Source organism: Oncorhynchus keta, chromosome 17 (assembly GCF_023373465.1).
Source record: "Oncorhynchus keta strain PuntledgeMale-10-30-2019 chromosome 17, Oket_V2, whole genome shotgun sequence".
In the NCBI taxonomy this organism is placed as follows: Eukaryota; Metazoa; Chordata; class Actinopteri; order Salmoniformes; family Salmonidae; genus Oncorhynchus; species Oncorhynchus keta.
In genome coordinates, this window is record NC_068437.1 from 20,931,790 (window position 1) to 20,955,438 (window position 23,649).

General features: G+C 43.2%; 1 protein-coding gene across 1 annotated transcript; it reads right to left on the reverse strand.

Annotated features, from left to right (window-relative positions):
- Nucleotides 1-534: 534 nt before the first annotated feature.
- On the reverse strand, nucleotides 535-22,034 carry LOC118396130 (thyrotropin-releasing hormone receptor-like). Its single transcript, XM_035790248.1, has 3 exons — nucleotides 21,649-22,034; nucleotides 17,275-17,698; nucleotides 535-1,441 (listed from the first exon to the last, which is right to left on the reverse strand). Exons 1-3 carry the CDS (start codon nucleotides 22,032-22,034, stop codon nucleotides 767-769), a joined length of 1,485 nt encoding a protein of 494 aa, XP_035646141.1. The 3' UTR covers nucleotides 535-766.
- Between the last annotated feature and the right edge of the window lie 1,615 nt (nucleotides 22,035-23,649).

A 23,649-nucleotide genomic window follows, 5' to 3' on the forward strand; every position in this document is an offset into this window, starting at 1 on the left:
GGGCTTTTGTGCAGAACAAATGGTGGTGCTGTACAGTGTTGTCCCTGGGTCAAGGGGTAGAACTTTTTAGCTTTATATATTTTTATATCAAACTTAGAAATGTGTTGTTTTCACATATGTAGACACTGGTATTGTGCTTGGGATAATAAAAATGAGGTTGAAAAGTGGTGAATTTGCCCTTTAAATGCAGTTAGTGCTCTCTCTCTTAACATCATGTTATTCCTCTTTCCCTCTGAGTATAACAACCTAATGAGAAGCGTAGGTAATGAAATTCACTAACAAGAGCAGAGTAGCCCTGCAGTGATCCTTGGGAGTGACCCATAACTCTCTGCAGAGGAGTTAGGTGTTGATGATGGTTTTTACGATCAGCCAAACACCCAAAATCCTAAATTATAATACTGTTAATTGCCTGAATCTTTTCATTCTGCAATAGGTGATAGTGCTTATTCAAGGGTAATTATATGGATTACTTTTCCATTCTAATGCATCCTGCAATACCATAAAGCAGGGGTTCTTAAACTTTTTCAGCTCGAAACCCAAATGAGAAATTGACCGTCCTCATGTTACTCAAATCATCCTTCAACAACTCAAATTAAAAGAAGAATCACTGTATATACGTAGATGTATAATGCCCAGGACCCACTTTGCGTCCCGACCCATAGTTTGAGAAACCTTGCCCTAAAGGGCTTGATATGTTACCAAATTTTTGGGGGGATTGGCGAACGAAGAATACTCACTTACTCATGTTAAAACAAGCTTGCTTTATCTACAGCAATGTGTGATTAATTCCTGCCTCACTCATCTCAGGTTTCCCAGGTGTGGCTTTGATCTCAGTTTGCCCAGATGTGGAGTTGGTCTCAGATTGCCCAGGTGTGGAGTTGGTCTCAGATTGCCCAGGTGTGGAGTTGGTCTCAGATTGCCCAGGTGTGGAGTTGGTCTCAGATTGCCCAGGTGTGGAGTTGATCTCAGATTGCCCAGGTGTGGAGTTGATCTCACCAAAGCTTGTGTTTTTCCTCTCTTCCTTCAGGTGATGCAGATCCTTCCTCCCTTGGGCTGAGGAGGTGTCTTTACTCTGCCACTCTGTCACTGTGTCAGTGCAGGTCACTCTCCTTGCCCCCTGTTTGGTCTCGTTGCTAGTCTGTTGGGAGGTGCGTGGGTCCCTGGCCATGCTGTAGCCGGTCTGGTTCATGGAGAGTGTACAGTGGGCCTCCAGCCTCTGGCATTGGGAGAGCCTGCGGAACGCTGAACGGAACTTCTGAGACATCAGGTTGTACACTACAGGGTTGATGGCACTGTTGGCATACATACAAATCCGACAGAACAGTACAAACCAGGCATCCAGGTAAGGTGTGTCAACGAAGGAGTTAATAAGGACCAAGGTCCGGTAGGGCATCCACAGTAAGGCGAACAGGATCACCACCACTGACAGCATCTTGGTGACCTGTGGTAGAGACAGGAGAGATGAGACCAGGGAAGACGTGTTGCAATATCATTATAACACAATTTGATATGTATCTGTGTGAGGCTTGGTTTAAGCAAACAAACACACTTTGGCCACTCTCAGCCAGATTGGATTGGGTCTACGAGGCCCCAGTTGCCCTGAGTGACTTAGGGGGAACAGGCCCCCATCTGAGAGCTAGGCACATCCTCAAAGAAATCAGAGAGAGAGTACTGTAGGATCACTCAGCAGCCCCTGGCTTTGTGACCATGGTGACAGCACACAGGCAGACATTCCAGAACCCCGGTGAGACAGATGGAAAGAACCACCGTAACCACCACTCATTAGCCTTATCACTTCCAAACAATGGCACAGGCTTTCTTTTATCCCCTGCTCACCTTTCTGTCTGTATGAATTTTAAACATGTGTTGTTGAAGCATGGCCACCTTTTTTTAGTCTTCCTATGTTTGATCATGGCAACACAAAAGAGGCAGGTTGACATTTATTGGGATGAGTCTTGTCCTTGTGTCAGAACTGAGCGACTTCCGCTAGATGGGCCAGCTCCAAAGTCAAAATGGGTTATTAATTGTAAAAATGTATGTAAAACAAAAATTAGCTTTTTGGTCTTAATTTAAGGTTAGGGTTATGCATTTGGGTTAGCAGTGTGGTTAAGGTTAGTGTTAGGTTTAAAATCAGATGTTGTGACTTTGCTGCTGTGCCAGCTAGTGACCACACCGCAGAGCTGCCTCCAGAACAAAAACGGTAACCTGCACAAAAGAGGGGCAGTTGATAAACCTATCATACACGACCTATTTAAGCTTAATGCTATTCGGGATATAGTACGCTTGTTAAACAGTAGTCATTGACAGCAATCCAGGTTGAAATAAAGAAATTCATGATACAACTAAGTGTTTAATTGAGGCGAGAGAAGTAGGGAGGTGGAAGCTTTCATTTTCCAACGGTGAGATGATGACACTTAACGCATCACTAGTAGAGGGATAATCAACATGAAGCCACAAACAAAACAGACAGCTTCAGGTTTGCATTAGGTTGAATACAGAACTCCAGTTTACCTTTGGATACACTACAATGATAATCACTGGTCTAGCTAATAGTGCGGAAAGAGTCACCCTTTGCAGCATCCTTTCTTATTAGGTACATTGGGAGATTGTCGACAAAAATCATATACTTATACTACGGCCTCGATTCAATCAGATCGAGCGTTAGCCTGAGTTAGCTGACAACCGCATGTTTTGGCGCTCTTGGAGGTGTATGAGCTAACAAATCAGTGAGCAGCTGCTCGTGTGTCAAAAACCACTCCCTTCATATTATCCTTGCCACGTTAGAAGTTCAAAAGGGCAATATAAAGTGTAGGCTCTATTAAGTATAGAAATTATGACAGTGTTGTGTTAATTGTGTGGATATATTGAAGCAACATCTCAAGACATCAGTCAGGAAGTTGTGGATGTTATGAAGTTATGGATGCTGTCCCTGTACAGGGATCAACATCAGGGGAAATTTCAGAGTGACAACTAAAAATACAATTTTGTAACATTAAGGACAACAAATCCAAGGTTTTGGAGAGGCCATCACAAAGCCCTGACCTCAATCACATAGACAATTTGTGGGCAGAACTGAAAAAGCGTGTGCGAGCAAGGAGGCCTAAAAAAGCTGACTCAGTTACACCAGCTCTGTCATGAGGAATGGGCCAAAATTCACCCAACTTATTGTCAGAAACTTGTGGAAGGCTACCAGAAACGTTTGGCCCAATTAATCAATTTAAAGGCAAAGGCAAATACTAATTGAGTGTATGTAAACTTCTGACCCACTGGGAATGTGATGAAAGAAATAAAACCTGAAATAAATCCTTCTCTCTACTATTATTCTGACATTTCACATTCTTAAAATAAAGTTGTGATCCTAACTGACCTAAAACAGGAATTTCTACTTGGATTAAATGTCAGGAATTGTGAAAAACTGAGTTTAAATGTATTTGGCTAAGGTGTATGTAAACTTCCGACTTCAACTGTATATTGGATGAAACTTTGAATTAAGATTTAATGCTATTAGCCCAGATAAATTATTTTAATAATGTTTTGTACACTCAATGTATAAGGATATATGTTTTACTGTGGATTGACCCGGATACCTTTGACACTGAAATGCTCTATTAACTTTCATTCATGTTTCAGCCCCGTACTCGGTTACCTAAAGATGAGGCTTGAGTCATAGTGCAATACAACCTACATGTAGGCCTACGTGTTCGTGAGAGTCTCAGCTTTTGAATGGTGGGGTCATATTAGTTGCTATCCCAAAGCATTTTATTTTTCGGGATGTCACCTAGTCTGACAAGCACAGATGTAGCTCTGTCACCTTCCACCGCAGGTACAGAAGCAGGTTGATGTTTATTGTCATGAATCTTGACCTGGAGGCAGAACTGAGCTCCAAACTTGGCTATTATCATAAAAATGTATGAAAACAAACATTTGCTTTTTGGTCGAAATTTAAGGTTAGGGTTAGGCCTTAGGGTTATCAGTGTGGTTAAGGTTTGGGTTAAATCAGATGTATGACTTTGTGGCTGTTCCAACTAGTGACCCCTCTGCAGAGCTGCCTCCAGTACATGAGTTATGACAATAAATGCCAATATGTGTTGCGGAAGGCCGACATGTAACGTTTATTTAACTAGGCAAGTCAGTTAAAACAAATGCTTATTTACAATGACAGCCTACCCCAGCCAAACCTGGACAATTGTGCACTGACCTATGGGACTCCCAATCCCAGCTGGATGTGATGCAGCCTGGATTCAACCCAGGGACTGCAGTGATGCCTCTTGCACTGAGATGCAGTGCCTTAGACCGCTGCGCCACCCGGGAGCCCAGATTGAAATGCTGTGAAATGATGGGGATTTTTTATTATCCTCATTAAATTTCCTCGCGGGCGCACACATCGACTCTAGTTAAACACCTTTTTAACAGAAGGTGAATAGCTCAATTGATAGCAACATAGGACTATTACTTCCCAAGCAAAGTCTTTTTTTGTTTTTCTCAACTATACATCTTCGTAGCTCAGCCTCTGAATTTCATAGAGACAAACTAAAGATATCCCAATATGCATCGGAGTCAGTGGAGGCTGCTGAGGGGAGGACGGCTCATAATAATGGATGGAACTGAGCCAATGGAATGGCATCAACAACATGTAATCCATGTGTTTGATGTACTTGATACAATTACACTTATTACGCTTCATCCATTACCATCAGCCTGTCCTCACCAATTAAGGTGTCACCAACCTCCTGTGATCGGAGTTGCATCTTTCTTGTGCATTTTGCAGCTAATTTCTAGCGTAAAGTATTGCGGAGGAAAGCGTCATTATAGATTGCTTTATACAATCAGAATCCGGTTTCGTTTTTCAAAAATGTAAGCTAACAAGGGGTTTGCTTTTTGCCATTTTCTTTGACAAAAATAGACTATGGCATACCCTCACATAGGCCTGCCCCTTCAATTCAAGCACTGGTTTTAACTTAATAACACATCAAGCCCTTCATGGACACAGAGGTATTTAAAGAGTGGTGACACTATTGGAGGAGTTGGCTGACAAATCTGTGGACAGTCCATAATTTAGTCTGTTAAACAGGTAGGCCTACCTCTTATTGATTGCGCTGCGGCTGCCACTTCATGTTTCAGCACCACAAAGCTGTCATGCAGTTACTCTAATCTGGTTTATTGTGAGGTCAATACCGCTGATAAAAAGCCTCATCATGCCTCACCTTTGGAGAGGCAAATATCAAAGATGCGATGAATATAAGCCAGGAGCCGACAGCGGCAACTCATGTGGGGACTTTGGCATAGGCTAGTGTATAAGGAAAGTACCAAAATACCTTGATAGGGGAGTCACTTTGTTGCAAGCAAGTTTGCTTTAACACTCAGGTGCATGTAATCTCCCAGTAGTAGCTTTTTAAGAAATCCGTTAGTAAAGCGTAGCACAGCACTACATTCTGCCTGTTGGTTGCAATTCACCCCCTCAGTATTGTGTGCTTGTTGTTTAACCATTGATACATTACATAGCCAAAAGTATGCGGACACCTGCTCGTCGAACATTTCATTCCAAAATCATAAGCATTAATATGGAGTTGATCCCCCCTTTGCTGCTACAGTATAACATCCTCCACTATTCTGGGAAGGCTTTCCACTAGATGTTGGAAAATTACTGTGGGGACTTGCTTCCATTTAGCCACAAGAGTATTAGTGAGGTCGGACACTGATGTTGGGCGATTAGGCCTGGCTCGCAGTCGGCATTCAAATGAATTCCAAAGGTGTTCGATGTGGTTGAGGTCAGGGCTATGTGCAGGCCAACTGAATGTATGTTCTAGGGGCCATTTTGAGACCTTAAGGAGCACCAGGTACTGCTGGAATGTCTACCAATGGCATGCCCACCTTTTTGTGAGAAATTACACTGGCCGCTCAAAACATTTATAAAGAATTTATAACGTATAAATATCCCACACTTTAGATGAGGACACATAAAACGACTTAACTAATGGTTAGTAAATGGTTTATAAGGACCTGAACATCTTATGAGTGATGTTATCAATCATTATTAAATACTTTAAAAGTTGTTTATAAATGCGTGAATAACTAGATTACTATCATGATAAATAATTTACTAATTCATTATAAATGCTTTAGCACATGGTGTTATTGTAAAGTGCTACTGATGATTATAGTCTCAGTTCTCCAACAGATACTCTTTGCTCTTTTATTCATTGGAAGTCTGAAGTTCTGATGAAACTCCTGTATACTTTTGAATGACTGGGCTAGATTCTATCAGATCCCCACGCCAGCCGACATCCGCAAAGCAGTTTTGGCGGTGTCGGAGGTGGAACTGCGTTAGAGTGTCATGGTTCCAAGAGTGTCAACACCCAAGAGACATTAACGAGACTCAGGTGTGTCCTATTTACTCATTATGATTTCCCTGTTAAAAGAGGTGTATTTTCTGTTGTCCTTTGCTGAAGCTTGAATTGTGTTCCTTGTGCGTTTGTCTCCTGGGGGCGTTTGAGACATAGAAGTAGTAAGCCTGTATTTCATTCAAGTGTTTCCCCTAAAATGGCAAAATAATACGGCCTAATATACAGTGGGGCAAAAAAGTATTTAGTCAGCCACCAATTGTGCAAGTTACCTCACTTAAAAAGATGAGAGAGGCCTATAATTTTCATCATAGGTACACTTCAACTATGACAGACAAAATGAGGGAAAAAAAATCCAGAAAATCACATTGTAGGATTTTTAATGAATTTATTAGCAAATTATGGTGGAAAATAAGTATTTGGTCAATAACAAAGTTCATCTCAATACTTTGTTATATACCCTTTGTTGGCAATGACAGAGGTCAAACGTTTTCTGTAAGTGTTCACAAGGTTTTCACACACTGTTGCTGGTATTTTGGCCCCTTCCTCCATGCAGATCTCCTCTAGAGCAGTGATGTTTTGGAGCTGTTGCTGGGCAACACAGACTTTCAACTCCCTCCAAAGAATTTCTATTTGAGACCTGGAGACTGGCTAGGCCACTCCAGGACCTTGAAATGCTTCTTACGAAGCCACTCCTTCGTTGCCCGGGCGGTGTGTTTGGGATCCTTGTCATGCTGAAAGACCTAGCCACGTTTCATCTTCAATGCCCTTGCTGATGGAAGGAGGTTTTCACTCAAAATCTCACGATACATGGCCCCATTCATTCTTTCCTTTACATGGATCAGTCGTCCTGGTCCCTTTGCAGAAAAACAGCCCCAAAGCATGATGTTTCCACCCCCATGCTTCACAGTAGGTATGGTGTTCTTTGGATGCAACTCTTTGTCCTCCAAACACGACGAGTTGAGTTTTTACCAGAAAGTTATATTTTGGTTTCATCTGACCATATGACATTCTCCCAATCTTCTTCTGGATCATTCAAATGCTCTCTAGCAAACTTCAGACGAGCCTGGACATGTACTGGCTTAAGCAGTGGGACACGTCTGGCACTGCAGGATTTGAGTCCCTGGCGGCGTAGTATGTTACTGATGGTAGGCGTTGTTACTTTGGTCCCAGCTCTCTGCAGGTCATTCACTGGGTCCCCCTGTGTGGTTCTGGGATTTTTGCTCACCGTTCTTGTGATCATTTTGACCCCACGGGGTGAGATCTTGCGTGGAGCCCCAGATCGAGGGAGATTATCAGTGGTCTTGTATGTCTTCCATTTCCTAATAATTGCTCCCACAGTTGATTTCTTCAAACCAAGCTGCTTACCTATTGCAGATTCAGTCTTCCCAGCCTGGTGCAGGTCTACAATTTTGTTTCTGGTGTCCTTTGACAGCTCTTTGGTCTTGGCCATAGTGGAGTTTGGAGTGTGAGTGTTTGAGGTTGTGGACAGGTGTCTTTTATACTGTTAACAAGTTCAAACAGGTGCCATCAATACAGGTAACGAGTGGAGGACAGAGGAGCCCCTTAAAGAAGAAATTACAGGTCTTTGAGAGCCAGAAATCTTGCTTGTTTGAAAGTGACCAAATACTTATTTTCCACCATAATTTGCAAATAAATTCAATAAAAATCCTACAATGAGATTTTCTGGATTTGTTTTTCTCATTTTGTCTGTCATAGTGGAAGTGTACAGGTGTCTATGATGAAAATTACAGGCCTCTCATCTTTTTAAGTGGGAGAACTTGCACAATTGGTGGCTGACTAAATACTTTTTTGCCCCACTGTATGCCATTTTATATAACTTTATTAGCCTACAGATTCATTCAATAATATATATACATTTCCTTCAGACCCCTTGACATTTTCCACATTTTGTTACGTTAGTCTTATTCAATAATGAATGAAAAATAAATTATAATAAATGACAGCAATCTACACACAGTACTCATTAATGACAAAGCGAAAACATTCTTTTAGAATGTTTGCAGATTTATTAAAAATAAAAAACAGACATGCCTTATTTACATAAGTATTCAGACCCTATGCTGTAAGACTCAAAATTGAGCTCAGGTGCATCCTGTTTCCATTGATAATCCTTGAGATGTTTCTACAACTTGGTTGGAGTCCACATGTGGTAAATTCAATTGATTGGACATGATTTGGAAAGGCACACGCCTGTCTATTTAAGGTCCCACAGTTGACAGTGCATGTCAGAGCAAAAACCAAGCCATGAGGCCAAACAAATTGTCCGTAGAGCTTCGAGACACAATTGTGTCGAGGCACAGACAGATCTGGGGAAGGGTACCAAAACATTTCTGCAGCATTGAATGTCCACAAGAACACAGTGGCCTCCATTTCTTAAATGGAAAAGGTTTGGAACCACCAACCAAGCGCTGGCCAACCATCCAAACTGAGCAATCGGGGGACAAGGGTCTTGGTCAGGGAGGTGACCAAGAACCCGATGGTCACTATGAGTTCCTCAGGGGAGATAGGAGAACCTTCCAGAAGGACAACCATCTCTGCAGCACTCCACCAATCAGGCCTTCATGATAACGTGACCAGACGGAAGCCACTCCTCAGTAAAAGGCACATGACACCCCGCTTGGAGTTTGCCAAAATGCACCTAAATACTCTCAGACCAGGAGAAACAAGATTCTCTGGCCTGATGAAACCAAGATTGAACTCTTTTGCTTGAATGCCAAGTGTCACATCTGGAGGACACCTGGCACCATCCCTACAGTGAAGCATGGTGGCGGCAGCATCTTGCTGTGGGGATGTTTTTCAGCGGCAGGGACTGGGAGACTTATCAGAATCGACAGAAAGATGAAAAAGCAAAGCACAGAGAGATCCTTGATGAAAACCTGCTCCAGACCGCACTGCCAAGTCAACGCAGGGGTGGCTTCGGATCAAGTCTCTGAATGTCCTTGAGTGGCCCAGCGAGAGCCTGGACTTGAACCTGATCGAACATCTGCTTTCAAACATTTCTAAAAACGTGAATTTGATTTGTCATTATGGGGTATTGTATGTAGATTGATGTGTGTATTGTGGCATACAGCAGGTCAGCCACCAGGGGAGACTCGTCGAGGCCTGGTGACAGACAGAGTATACATCACGAGGCAATGGCTCCATCTGCTGGATGTGCCAGGTCTCAACAGATTCTCCGGCCAGGACTAATTGGGGCTGATTGGGAATTTGTGAGTAATCAAGGGCTGATTGCTCACCAGCTGTACAAGTCCCATAAAGCTGCCAGAAGGGCAGCACACAGGGGAGAGATTGGGGGAAGAAAGGACTCCCATATAGTTGGGGAAGGTATCAGAGGTAACAGGAGGGAGTTCAGTTTTTGATCCCCACAGGATACAGCAAGACCCGGAGCTCAGAAGACGGTATCCCAGAGAGGGTCTCTTGGGGGAGACCTATTCTTATCTTTTGGACTATTATTTTAATAAACACCTTTGAAACTGAGCTAATCCTACTCTGTCTGATCTGTGTAAACGTTTTGACCCAACCCCCTGGTCTGCTACAACAAGTGATGGAGAATGCGGGCACTCTGACAACGTGGTCAGATCAGGGTTGACGTTTACACAGCATCAGCATGGACAAGTTGATAGTTCAGTTCATCCGGGCCCAACAAGCCCAACAGGCGGTTCAAGAACGAACACTGGAGGAACAGCGGCTACAAAACGTCCGCCTCATTGAGGAAATCAGGAAGCTACAAGGAGGGACGTCTACTGAATCACATCCAAACCAGTTTTTAATCAAGCTAACAGAAGATGACAACATCGAAAACCTACCTCTGTATGTTTGAACGGACAGCACTACGGGAAGGATGGCTAAGGCAGAAGTGGCCCAGTCTGCTGGCCCCGTTCCTCTCTGGAAATGCTCGAAAGGCTTATTGGGAAGTGAACGATGAACAGGCGGCTAACTACGACGGACTCAAATGGGAGATACTCAGCCGCTACAGGTATAGCCTGGCCCATCAGGCTCAACTATTCCACAACTGGAGGTTCGTAGCCGACGCATCCCCCTGAGCCCAGATGAGCAACCTACTATGCGTCACCAGAGGATGGCTCCTAACCGATGTATCCACCTTCTCTATCCTAGACAAAGTGGTCTTGGATCGCTTCCTACGGGCACTACCCCACGACATGAAGAGGGCAGCAAGTCTATGCGCGCCCCAGACCTTGGAGGGCCTCCTGGAAGCAGTGGAGACGCATCAGAATGCTCAGGCCCTGCTAAGTGGGAGCCGGGCCTTGTCGGCGACCCATTCGAGGAGTCGGAAGGACAGCCCCACTGCTGGGTACCCCGAACCGACAGTCGGTAGGGCCAAAGGACCGCAAACCCATGGAGAGACGGCTGGGGTAGGGCCGACCTGCCACCGACAACTCCAGGTAGATGGAGAACAAAGGTGTTTTGAGTGTGGCACCCGGGGGCACATGGCCTGGAATTGCCCGGCTCGAGGGAAGTCGATGCCATCAGCAAGCCCTGGAAGCGAGAGGGATCACGTAGAGAACTACGTCATCTTCTGTTGGGTACACCACGAATCAACTGCACCCATGGTCCCGGTGAAGGTTGTTCCTCCCGTGGTCACATACACATGGTTAACATATGTTATTGCAAGTGTAGCGAAATCCTTGTGCTTCTAGTTCAGACAGTGCAGTAATATCTAACAAGTAATATCTAACAATTCTACAACAAATACCTAATACACACAAATCTAAGTAAAGGAATGGAATAAGAATATTTAAATATATGGATGAGCAATGACAGAGCGGCATAAACTAAGATGCAATAGATAGCATAGAATACAGTATATACATATGAGATGAGTAATGCAAGATATGTAAACGTTATTAAAGTGACATTATTAAAGTGGCCAATCATTTCAAGTCTGTATGTAGGCAGCAGCCTGTCTGTGCTAGTTTAACAGTCTGATGGCCTTGAGATAGAAGCTGTCTCTCGGTCCCAGCGTTGATGCACCTGTACTGAACTCGCCTTCTGGATGGTAAGTGGGGTGAACAGGCAGTGGCACAGGTGGTTGTTGACCTTGATGATCTTTTTGGCCTTCCTGTGATATCGGGTGCTGTAGGTGTCCTGGAGGGCGGGTAGTTTACCCCCGGTGATGCATTGTGCAGACCGCACCACCCTCTGGAGATCCCTGCGGTTGTGGACAGTGCAGTTGCCGTACCAGGCGATGATATGCTCTCAATTGTACATCTGGAAAAGTTTGTGGGGGTTTTAGGTGACAAGCCAAATTTGTTCAGCCTCCTGAGGTTGAAGAGGCACTGTTGCGCCTTCTTCAACACACAGTCTGTGTGGGTGGACCATTTCAGTTTGTCTGTGATGTGTACACAGAGGAAATTAAAACTTTCCACCTCTCCACTGCTGTCCCGTCGATGTGGATGGAGGGGTGCACCCTCTGCTGTTTCCTGAAGTCCACGATCATCTCCTTTCTTTTGTTGACGTTGAGTGAGAGGTTATTTTTTCTGACACCACACTCCGCGAGCCCTCACCTCCTCCCTGTAGGCTGTCTCGCCGTTGTTGATAATCAAGCCTACTACTGTTGTGTTGTCTGCAAACTTGATGATTGAGTTGGAGGCGTGCATGGCCATGCAGTCATGTGTGAACACGGAATACAGGAGGGGGCTGAGCACGCACCCCTGTGGGGCCCCAGTGTTGAGGATCAGCGAAGTGGAGTTGTTGTTTCCTACCTTCACCAACTGGGGGCGGCCCATCAGGAAGTTCAGGACCCAATTGCTCAGGGAGGGGTTGAGACCCAGGGCCTCAAGCTTAATGATGAACTTGAAGGGTGCTATGTTGCATGCTGAGATATAGTCAATGAATAGCATTCTTACATAGGTATTCCTATTTTCCAGATGGGATAGGGCAGAGTGCATTGTGATGGCAATTGCATTGTCTGTAAACCTATTGGGGATGTAAGCAAATTGGAGTGGGTCTAGGGTAGCAAGTAGGTTGGAGGTGATATGATCTTTGACTAGTCTTTCAAAACACTTCATTTCGCAACAAAGCATCCTTCACTCATGCTGCCGAACGTACCCTTGTAAAACTGACTATCCTACCGATCCTTGACTTCGGCGATGTCATTTACAAAATAGCCTCCAACAATCTACTCAGCAAATTGGATGTAGTCTATCACAGTGCCATCCATTTCGTCACCAAATCCCATATACTACCGACCAATGCGATGTGTATGCTCTCGTTGGCTGGCCCTCGCTTCATACTTGTCACCAAACCCACTGGCTCCAGGTCATCTATAAGTCTTTGCTAGTTAAAGCCCCACCTTATCTTAGCTCACTGGTCAGCATAGCAGCACCCACACGTAGCACGCGCTCCAGCAGGTATATTTCACTGGTTATCCCCAAAGCCAACACCTCCTTTGGCCGCCTTTCCTTACAGTTCTCTGCTGCCAATGACTGGAACGAATTGCAAAAATCACTGAAGCTGGAGCCTTATATTTCCCTCAATGACTTTAAGCATCAGCTGTCAGAGCAGCTTCCCGATCATTGCACCCGATCATTGCATCATTGCACCTGTACACAGCCCATCTGTAAATAGCCCACCCATTCATCTTCTATACATCTATAACCCCAGTGTTTAATTGCTAAATTGTAATTATTTTGCCACTATGGCCTATTTATTGCCTTATCTCCCTAATCTCACTACACTTGAACACACTGTATATAGATGTTTCTATTGTGTTATATGTTTATTTATCCCATGTGTAACTCTGTGCTGTTTGTGTCACACTGCTTTCCTTTATCTTGGCCAGGTTGCAGTTGTAAATGAGAACTTGTTCTCAACTGGCCTGCCTGGTTAAATAAAGGTGAATTAAAAATAAACAAAAATATTATGACAGAAGTGAGTGCTAGTCATTTTGCTTTCTTGGGTACAGGAACAATGGTGGACATCTTGAAGCAACTGGGGACAGCAGACTGGGATAGGGAGAGATTGAAAATGTCCGTGAACATACCAGCCAGCTGGTCTACCCGGGCTCTGAGGACGCGGCTAGATTCCGTCTGGGCCAGCAGCCTTGCGAGTGTTAACACGGAGAAGTAGAGCCCACAGTCCTTGGAAGCGGGCCATGTCGGTGGCACTGTATTATCTTCAAAGGGGGCAAAGAAGGTGTTTAGTTTGTCTGGAAGCAAGATGTCGGTGTCCGTGACGTGGCTGGCTTCCTTATGTAGTCCGTGATTGTCTCTTGACCCTGTCACATACATCTCGTGTCTGAGCTGTTGAATTGCGACTCCACTTTGTCTCTATGCTCACATTTTGCTTGTTTAATTGCCTTGCAGAGGGAATAACTATACTCTTTGTATTCACCATATTCCCAGTCATCTTTCCATGGTTAAATGTGGTGCTTTGCGCGAATGCCGCCATCTATCAATGGTTTCTGGTTTGGGCAGGTTTTAGTAGTCACAGTGGGTACACCATCTCATATACACTTCCTTATAAAAACTCACTCAGCGAATCACGGAAGTTAGAGTAACAGTGGTCCAGTGTTTTTCCAGCGTGAGTGCTACAGTCGATATGCTGATAGAATTTAAGTAGCCTTGTTCTCAAATTTGCTTTGTTAAAATCCCCAGCTAAAATAAATGGAGACTCGGGATATATGGTTTCCAGTTTGCATAAAGTCCAGTGAAGTTCCTTGAGGGCCGTTGTGGTATCGGCTTGAAGGGGGAAATACACGGCTGTGACAATAATCTAAGATATTTCTCTTGGGTGATAATATGGTCTGCATTTGATTGTGAGCAATTCTAGGTCAGGTGGACAAAATAACTTGAGTTCCTGTTGTTACAATTACACCATGAGTCGTTTATTCCTGTCGGCTTGATGTTTATTCCTGTCGACATGACGCACTGACAATCCAGTGGCTGTATTGACTATGACAGCATATCCCGAGAGAGAATATGCATGTTTCCGTGAAACAGAGTATGTTACAATCTCTGATGTCTCTTTGGAAAGCAACCCTTGCCCCGATTTTGTCGAACTTGTTATCTAGGGACCGGACATTAGCAAGTAATATACTCAGAAGTGGTGGTTGGTGTGCATGACTCCGAAGTCTGACCAGAAGGCCGCTCTGTCTCCATCTTCTCCAGCGCTGTTGTTTTGGGTCGGCCTCTGGAATCAGTTGAAATGCCCTGGGTGGTGCGGACAAAGGATGCTCTTCGGGAAAGTCGCATTCCTGGTCGTATTGTAAATTGACATCGCGCTGATATCCAATAGTTATTTCCGGCTGTATGTAATGACACTTAAGATTTTCTGTCAATGTAAGAAATAATACATAAAGAAAACACAAATTAGCTGGAAAACTTTGTTTTAGCTATTTTCCAGCAATTCTACGCATTTTGTCATGGGGCGGCTAGAAATCTAGCAGGGCATAAACGTGACAAACTGACTTGTTGGAAAGGTTGCATCCTATGATGGTGTCAAGTTTGTTGGGGATTAATCAGAATTAGTTGGGTAACATAGATAAGATGTTTTATTTTCATGATATGCTTATGAGTTATTTCTCATAAGAATGTATTTTGTTGTACTATAGTGGTGGCCATTTGCAATTATCTGTTCTCTGTCAAGACTAAGTTGCTTGGGCCGCAGAGAGGGGAGAGGTCAAGGTGTCATCATGTGTAAACATATCTTTTAAACCATGTGAAGGGATGATTGATGGGGAACCAATTATCTTTTGCTCCACTGTGTCTGTGTGCCAGTCACTCCCTACTTTTCCCATCGGGGAGAGGAGGATGGCAGTGTCTGGAACCATTCTATGTTCCCTCTCTCGTTGCCCTATCTTGACCTAGAAGCTCACTTTCCTCTCCATGAGCTTGTCCAGAATTGGTTGTATTTAGGATGGGGTATCTAAAATGACAATTCGATATATATCATTGGGTGGGGGTAATGTCTTGGTACCATTTTGTACCAAGGATGAGATAAGAGCTTTGTTTAGGAGACCAAACTGAACGATAATTTATAGCCAATTCTGTCTGGCTAGGGGATATTCCTCTCTTAAGTAAAGTCTTTCTTTGTGTAAGTTCCTAAGACCTGTGGTTTGTCATGTCGTCTAGGGTGGGGTGGATCTTTGCTATAAAGGATCCCAGTTGCCATTATGTTGAGCACTCTCAACTTTTCATTAGAGATACTGAAATGTTGAAAGTCTAAATGCTATTGTCTCAGCCTCCAGTATTTATGCTGCAGTAGTTTCTGTCAGGGGGCTAGGGTCAGTTAGTTATATCTGGAGTAATTCTCCTGTCCTATTCGGTGTCCTGTGTGAATCTCAGTGTGCGTTCTCTAATTCTCTCCTTCTTTCTTTCTCTCTCTCGGAGCACCTGAGCCCTAGGACCATGCCCCAGGACTACCTGACATGATGACTCCTTGCTGTCCCCAGTCCACCTGGCCATGCTGCTGCTCCAGTTTCAACTGTTCTGCCTTACTATTATTTGACCATGCTGGTCATTTCTGAACATTTGAACATCTTGGCCATGTTCTGTTATAATCTCCACCCGGCACAGCCAGAAGAGGATTGGCCACCCCACATATGCTCTCTCTAATTCTCTCTTTCTTTCTCTCTCTCGGAGGACCTGAGCCCAAGGACCGTGCCCCAGGACGACCTGACATGATGACTCCTTGCTGTCCCCAGTCCACCTGACTGTGCTGCTGCTCCAGTTTCAACTGTTCTGCCTTGTTATTATTCGACCATGCTGGTCATTTATGAACATTTGAACATCTTGGCCATGTTCTGTTATAATCTCCACCTGGCACAGCCAGAAAAGGACTGGCCACCCCACATAGCCTGGTTCCTCTCTAGGTTTCTTCCTAGGTTTTGGCCTTTCTAGGGAGTTGTTCCTAGCCACCGTGCTTCTACACCTGCATTGCTTGCTGTTTGGGGTTTTAGGCTGGGTTTCTGTACAGCACTTTGAGATATCAGCTGATGTACGAAGGGCTATATAAATACATTTGATTTGATAACTTATGCCATGTTAATATGATATCTGAGTGAGAGTGACAAAATAAATGGGGGCCCCCTGGAGGTCAGGGCCCCTGGGCATGTGCCCTGCATGCCCGGTTGGTATTCGGCCATAATTACTACAAGTTTAGATAGCTGGCTAGACTAATTTAGCAACACCATTTTTTTCAAATCAATTGATCGAATTCTTGTTCTAGGTCATTGACAAAAACTCTGGTAATCAATATGGAAATGACTATAGACAACTTTTCAGAACCACTACCGGGTGAAGAATCCTTTGTTTTTGAATAATTGAAACACAAAGTGTTTATGATCTACTATTTTGAACAAAATAATGAGAAAGGAGACAGTAGAGGACACTGACACACTACAAATCAAAAAATTGTTGGCTGACAATGGCAAATTGAGTGACTGTCAATAACTGACATAATAAAAACTGCTGACCCCCGGGCAAAATATTTTGTATCAGAAAACAGGCTAGACTTCTTTAAAGTCTTGTAAATCGGTCTATTGCACAAACTTCCACCGTACCTTCATTGTTAATATACAAACGTCCGAGCTGCCAGGCCCGGTCTCAGGGATGGCTAGCACTGGGGATCCCTTCCATCTTCACTGAGTTACTGTATGTCAATCTGCTTTTAGTTTTTTGCACCTTACTTGTGGAATAATCTCCAAAGCTCTCTGAAACTGAAGGATTCGGTGCCTCTAGGGCCATTCAGACAGCTGATTGAAGACCCTTTTACTGAAGAATGTGTTTTTCTATGATTGAATTGTGTCTCTCTGTTTTGCTTTTCTTATATTCTTTGTAATTACAAGGCTCCTCTGTGGAAGACAATTTGGTCTCAGTAAGCTATGACTCTCTGTCAAAATAAAGGTTACCTAAAATAAAGGGTGCTCCATATTCGTTGACACACGCACCTGTTTCCTGGAGAAGAGCACACTCTTCGGGCGGCCCTGACGACCCCCTTTTCCTTTGTCTGCTGGTTCCTTGCAGCTCCTGTGGAGCGTGGTGGCGCCAGCAGAGACTGTACCTGCGTCGGGCCGGATGGGGAGTTGGTTGAGGTACAGGACACGGGCAATGAGGCCGTACAGGACTATGGCCAGGAGCAGAGGGATCACGTAGAAGATGGCAAAGTCAATGAGGTAAATGGGGAGGTAGAGGTCACGGGACACCTTGTAGCCACACTGGATGGTGCTGTCCTTCATTACCTGGATGTCCACCAGGAAGAACCACAGCAAGCAGTAGACACAGGTGAACACCCACACCCCTGCTATGATCCGCTTGGCCCGGGACAACGTACACACTGTCTGGGCCCTCATTGGGTGGCAGATAGCAATGTACCTGGAAATGGAGAAGAACAATTAATAGACTCTTCGGCATTTTGTTCTACAGAGTTATTTTTACAGTAAATTATTCAGATATTCTTTTGTATACAGTGCATTAGGAAAGCATTCAAACCCCTTGGCACTTTTTCTAAATGACTTAAATGTAATGTAATGTTGTTATGTTACGGTCTTATTCTAAAATTGATTAAATAAAAATGTTTCCTCATCAATCTACACACAATACCCCATAATGACAAAGCCAAAATAGGTTTTTAGACATTTTTGCAAATGTATAAAAATAAGAAAACAGAAATACCTTATTTACATACAGTTTGGACACACCTACTCATTCAAGGGTTTATCTTTATTTGTACTATTGTCTACATTGTAGAATAATAGTGAAGACATCAAAACTACGAAATAACACATATGGAAACATGTAGTAACAAAAAAAGTGTTAAACAAATCAAAATATATTTTATATTTGAGATTCATCAAAGTAGCCACTCTATGCCTTGATGACAGCTTTACACACTCTTGACATTAACCTGTTAGTGATCTCTTCGCGCGCCAATCCCTTTAGCGGGATCGATTTGACAACATCCAGTGAAATTGCAGAGCGCCAAATTCAAACTACAGAAATATCAATATTCAAGATTCATGAAAATATAAGTCAAAATAAATCTTAACTTCTTGTTAATCCAGCCGCAGTGTCCGATTTCAAAAAGGCTTTACGGCGAAAGCAGACCATGCGATTATCTGAGGTCAGCACCCCGCATACAAACACATGAAAATCATTTTCAACCTGGCAGGTGGCACATAAGTCAGAAATAACGATATAATAAATGCCTTACCTTTGAGAGTCTTCTTCTGTTGGCACTCCAAAATGTCCCAGAAATGGTCCTTTTGTTCGATAATGTCCTTCTTTATATCACCACAATGTCCATTTATTTGGCACGTTTGATTCAGAAATACATCAGTTCCAACTCGCCCAACATGACTACAAAGTATCTAATAAGTTACCTGTAAACTTGGTCCAAACAATTCAAACAACGTTCCTAATCCAACCTCAGGTATCCTAAAACATAAATAAACGATAAAATTTAAGAAGGGATAAACTTTTTCCAATACCGGATAAAAACAAAGTGAAGCACGTTACAGTTCACGCGCACCAAACAGTAGAGTCCACATGGAGTGACACTTACAAGTGACTCTTGTTATACTCACAGACATTATTTTAAGTTTTAGAAACTTTAGAGTGTATTATATCCAAGTCTACCAATTATATGTGTATCCTAGCTTCTGGGCCTGAGTAACAGGCAGTTTACTTTAGGCACGCTTTTCATCCGGACGTGAAAATACTGCCCCGCTGGTTGAGACAGACACCTGGAATGCATTTCAATTAACAGGTGTGCCTTGTTAAAAGTTCATTTGTGGAATTTCATTCCTTCTTAATGCGTTTGAGCCAATCAGTTGTGTTGTGACAGGGTCAGGGTGGTATACAGAAGATAGTTCTATTTGGTAAAAGACCAAGTCTATATTATGGCAAGAACAGCTCAAATAAGCAAAGAGAAATTACAGTCCATTACTTTAAAACATGAAGATCAGTCAATCAGGAACATTTCAAGAACTTTGAAAGTTTCTTCAAGTGCAGTCGCAAACACCATCAAGCGCTATGATGAAATTGGCTCTCATGAGGACCGCCACAGGAAATAAAGACCCAGAGTTACCTCTCCTGCAGAGGATAAGTTCATGAGAGTTACCAGCCTCAGAAATAGCAACCTGAAATAAATGCTTCACAGAGTTTAATTAACAGACACATCTCAACATCAACTGTTCAGAGGAGAATCAGGCCTTTATGGTCGAATCAGGCCTTTATTGCCGCAAAGAAACCACTACTAAAGGACACCAATAATAAGACGAAACTTGCTTGGGCCAAGAAACATGAGCAATAGACATTAGACCCGTGGAAATCTGTCCTTTGGTCTGATGAGTCCGAATATGAGATTTTTGGTTCCACCCGTCTTCTCTTTGTGAGAAGCAGAGTAGGTGAACGGATGATCTCCACATGTGTGGTTCACACCATGAAGCATGGAGGAGGAGGTGTGATGGCGTGGGGCTGCTTTGCTGGTGACATTGTCTGTAATTTATTTAGAATTCAAGGCACACTTAACCAGCATGGATACCACAGCATTCTGCAGCAATATGGCATCCCATCTGGCTTGCACTTAGTGGGACTATCATTTGTTTATCAACAGGAAACAGGAAAATGCCAACAAGTGCTCAGCATATGTGGGTACTCCTTAAAGACGGTTGGAAAAGCATTCCAGGTAAAGCTGGTGGAGAGAATGCTGAGAGTGTGCAAAGCTGTCATCAAGTCAGAGAGTGGCTACTTGGAATAATCAAAAATCTAAAACATATTTTCATTTGTTTAACACTTTTTGGTTACTACATAATTCCATATGTGTTATTCCATACAATGTAGAAAATAGTAAAAAATAAAGAAGGACCCTTGATTGAGTAGGTGTGTCCAAACTTTTGACTGGTACTGCTACAGACCCTTTTACTTTTATTATTATTATTATTATTATTATTACTATGACATTCGAAATTGAGCTCAGGTGTATCCTGTTTCCATTGATCATCCTTGAGATTTTTCAACAATTTGATTGGAGACCACATGTGGTAAATTCAGTTGATTGGACATGATTTGGAAAGTCACACACCTGTCTCTGTAAGGTCCCACAGTTGACAGTGCAAGTCAGAGCAAATACCAAGCCATGAGGTCAAAATAATTTTCTGTAGAGCTCCAAGACAGGATTGTTTTGAGGTACAGATCTGGGAAGGGTAACAAAAAATGTCTGTAGCATTGGAGGTCCCCAAGAACACAGTGGCCTCCATCATTGTTAAACAGAAGAAGTTTGGAACCACCAAGACTCTTCCGAGAGCTGGCCGCCTGGCTAAATTGAGCAATCGGGGGAGAAGGGCCTTGGTCAGGGAGGTGACCAAGAACCTGATGGTCACTCTGACAGAGCTCCAGAGTTCCTCTGTGGAGATGGGAGTACCTTCCAGAAGGACAAACATCTCTGCAGCACTCCACCAATCAAGCCTTTATCGTAGAGTGGCCAGACGGAAGCAACTCTTCAGTAAAAGGCACTACAGCCTACTTTGTCAAAAGGCATCTAAAAGACTTTCAGACCATGAGAAACAAGATTATCTGTTCTGATGAAACCAAGATTGAAGTATTTATCCTGAATGCCAAGCGACACGTCTAGAGGAAACCTGGCACCTTCCCTACGGTGGTGGAAACATCATGCTGTGGGGATGTTTTTCAGCGGCAGGGACTGAGAAAACCTGCTTCAGAGCACTCGGGACTTCAGACTGGGGTGAAGGTTCACCTTCCAACAGGGCAACGACCATAAGCACACAGCCAAGACAATGCAGGAGTGGCTTCGGGACAAGTCTTTGAATGTCCTTGAGTGACCCAGCCAGAGCCCGGACTTGAACCCCGTCGAACATCTCTGGATTGACCTGAAAATAGCGGTGTAGTGACACTCCCCATCCAACCTGGAGTACGGATCTGCAGAGAAGAATGGGAGAAACTCCACAAATACAGGTATGCCAAGATTGTAGTGTCATACTCAAGAAGACTTGAGGCTGTAATCGCTGCCAAAGGTTATTCATTAAAGTGCTGAGTGAAGGGTCTGAATACTTATGTAAATGTGATATTTCTGTTTTTTACATTTTTTATAAATTAGCATATGTTTCTAAAACACTTTTTTTCATTATGGGTTATTATGTGTAGACTGACGAGGGGAAAATAACTATTTAATCAATTGTAGAGTGAGGCTGTAATGTAACAATAATTGGAAAAAGGCAAGGGGTCTGAATACTTTCTGAATGCACCGTATATGGCTGGTACTTCATGATGTGTAAATGGGGTACGGTAGTTGAGGTGTCACTTACCTCTCCACAGTGAAGGCTGTAATGGAGCAGGAGGACACATTGATGCCAAGATACTGAAGGTAGGTGATACCAAGGCAGCCAGCATGCCCAAACACCCAGGTGCCCATCAGGCTGTCTGACACATTAGGCAGACCAGCGGCCACCAGCACGGTCAGGTCCGCTATGGCCAGGCTGACCAGGTAGCAGTTGGTGGGCGTACGCATGTGTCGCGTGGTGAGGACCACCAGAACCACCATGATATTACCCACAATGCCAAGTCCACAGACCAGCAGAACCAGGAACACTGCCACAGTCTTGTACTCCAGAGACTGAGATATGGGGTCCCCTGGGCCCACCAAGGAAATGTTGGTTGGGGTGTCCATCCTTGAGCTTACATTTTCTGTCATGATTGCAGGTAGTGAGTTTGTTTCTATTTGAGTAAGACAGAGAGAGTGAATGACACATGAACTGATACGCGTGGGAATGTAGGAATAAGTGTCCCTGTATGTGTTCTGTACTTTTTGCTAATAATAGTAACGCCTTTTAATGGTTTACTATGTTCCGTCTGTCTTTCAACCTATTGATATATTTTGTTTGTTTCTCCTCTTCAAAGCCTCAAAGTCTTGTAGGGATCTACTTCGAGTTCAATAATCAAATTAGCATGTTGAAGCTAATTTTCCTCTGCCTTTAGCCCTTTTAAACAAATTAGTATTCCATTGATCCGCCTGAAAATAGAAAAATAATAGTTAATTGGATTATACTACTACCTTTGGAAAGACATGCATTGCTGGACATTGTAGTTTGCTGTTTGATTGAATGTCGACATTAGGAGTCAAACAATTGGCTCGACATATAGTGGTTAAACACGTTATAAACCATCTTTATATAACACATGCTAGGTGTATATTCTCTGCACTGAACATTACTAACAGGGAAACATAAGCTACCACAGAGAATTATTAAAATGAGACATTTTAGTTCTGCCCAGCACTAGCTCAGCATAAGAAATTCCTAAAAAGCATGCCAGCACTTTCCAGACACATTCCCAAAAGGATTCATGTCTAAACACATACCGTATGTTTACTTGAAGACCACATAAAGCATATAAATATTAAATAGAATATTATTAACCTTAAGGAAAACAGGTTTAAAAGGTTAATGAGTGGGTGAAGTACAATAGAAGCGTCTATTCTCATATCTTCAACACAATATCAATCCAATAACCTCTCATTCCAGAGAATGAGTGTTTCAAATCTGCTTTAGGCTTAATCAGAGTGCACATTTAGTGAGTGAAAGCCATCCAGACATCTGTTGCTCTTTTCAGTCTCCTTCACGTGTAATTGAAATCCGGGTTATCTTTAATAAATGGAGGTGGAAATTAAAAGTAATCTAACTGAAGCCCACCATCAGACCCCCTCCCCACGTCTCACAGTTCTACATTTTCAAATAAAATAAAATTGTATTTGTCACATGCGCTGAATACAATGGGTGTAGACTTTACTGTGAAATGCCTTCTTATGAGCCCTTCCAAACGATGCAGTTAAAAGGCAGATATGTACATTAAAGCAGGGTAAATTGACTAGGCGTAGATAATAATACAAGTACTGTATATGTAACGGTTCTCTTTAGTTGAAGGAGAGTCAGACCAAAATGCAGCGTGGCTATTGCGATCCATGTTTAATGAAACAAAGTAAACACGAATCAAATACAAAAACAATAAACGTAACACGAAAACCGAAACAGCCTAATACTGGTGCAAAGTAACACAGAGACAGTAACAAGGACAATCACCCACAAAACAGGCTACCTAAATATGGTTCCCAATCAGAGACAATGACGAACACCTGCCTCTGATTGAGAACCATATCAGGCCAAACATAGAACTAGACAAACTATACATATAACATAGAATGCCCACTCAGATCACACCCTGACCAACCAAAACATAGAAACATACAAAGCAAACTATGGTCAGGGTGTGACAGTACCCCTCCCCCCCAAGGTGCGGACTCTGGCCGCAAA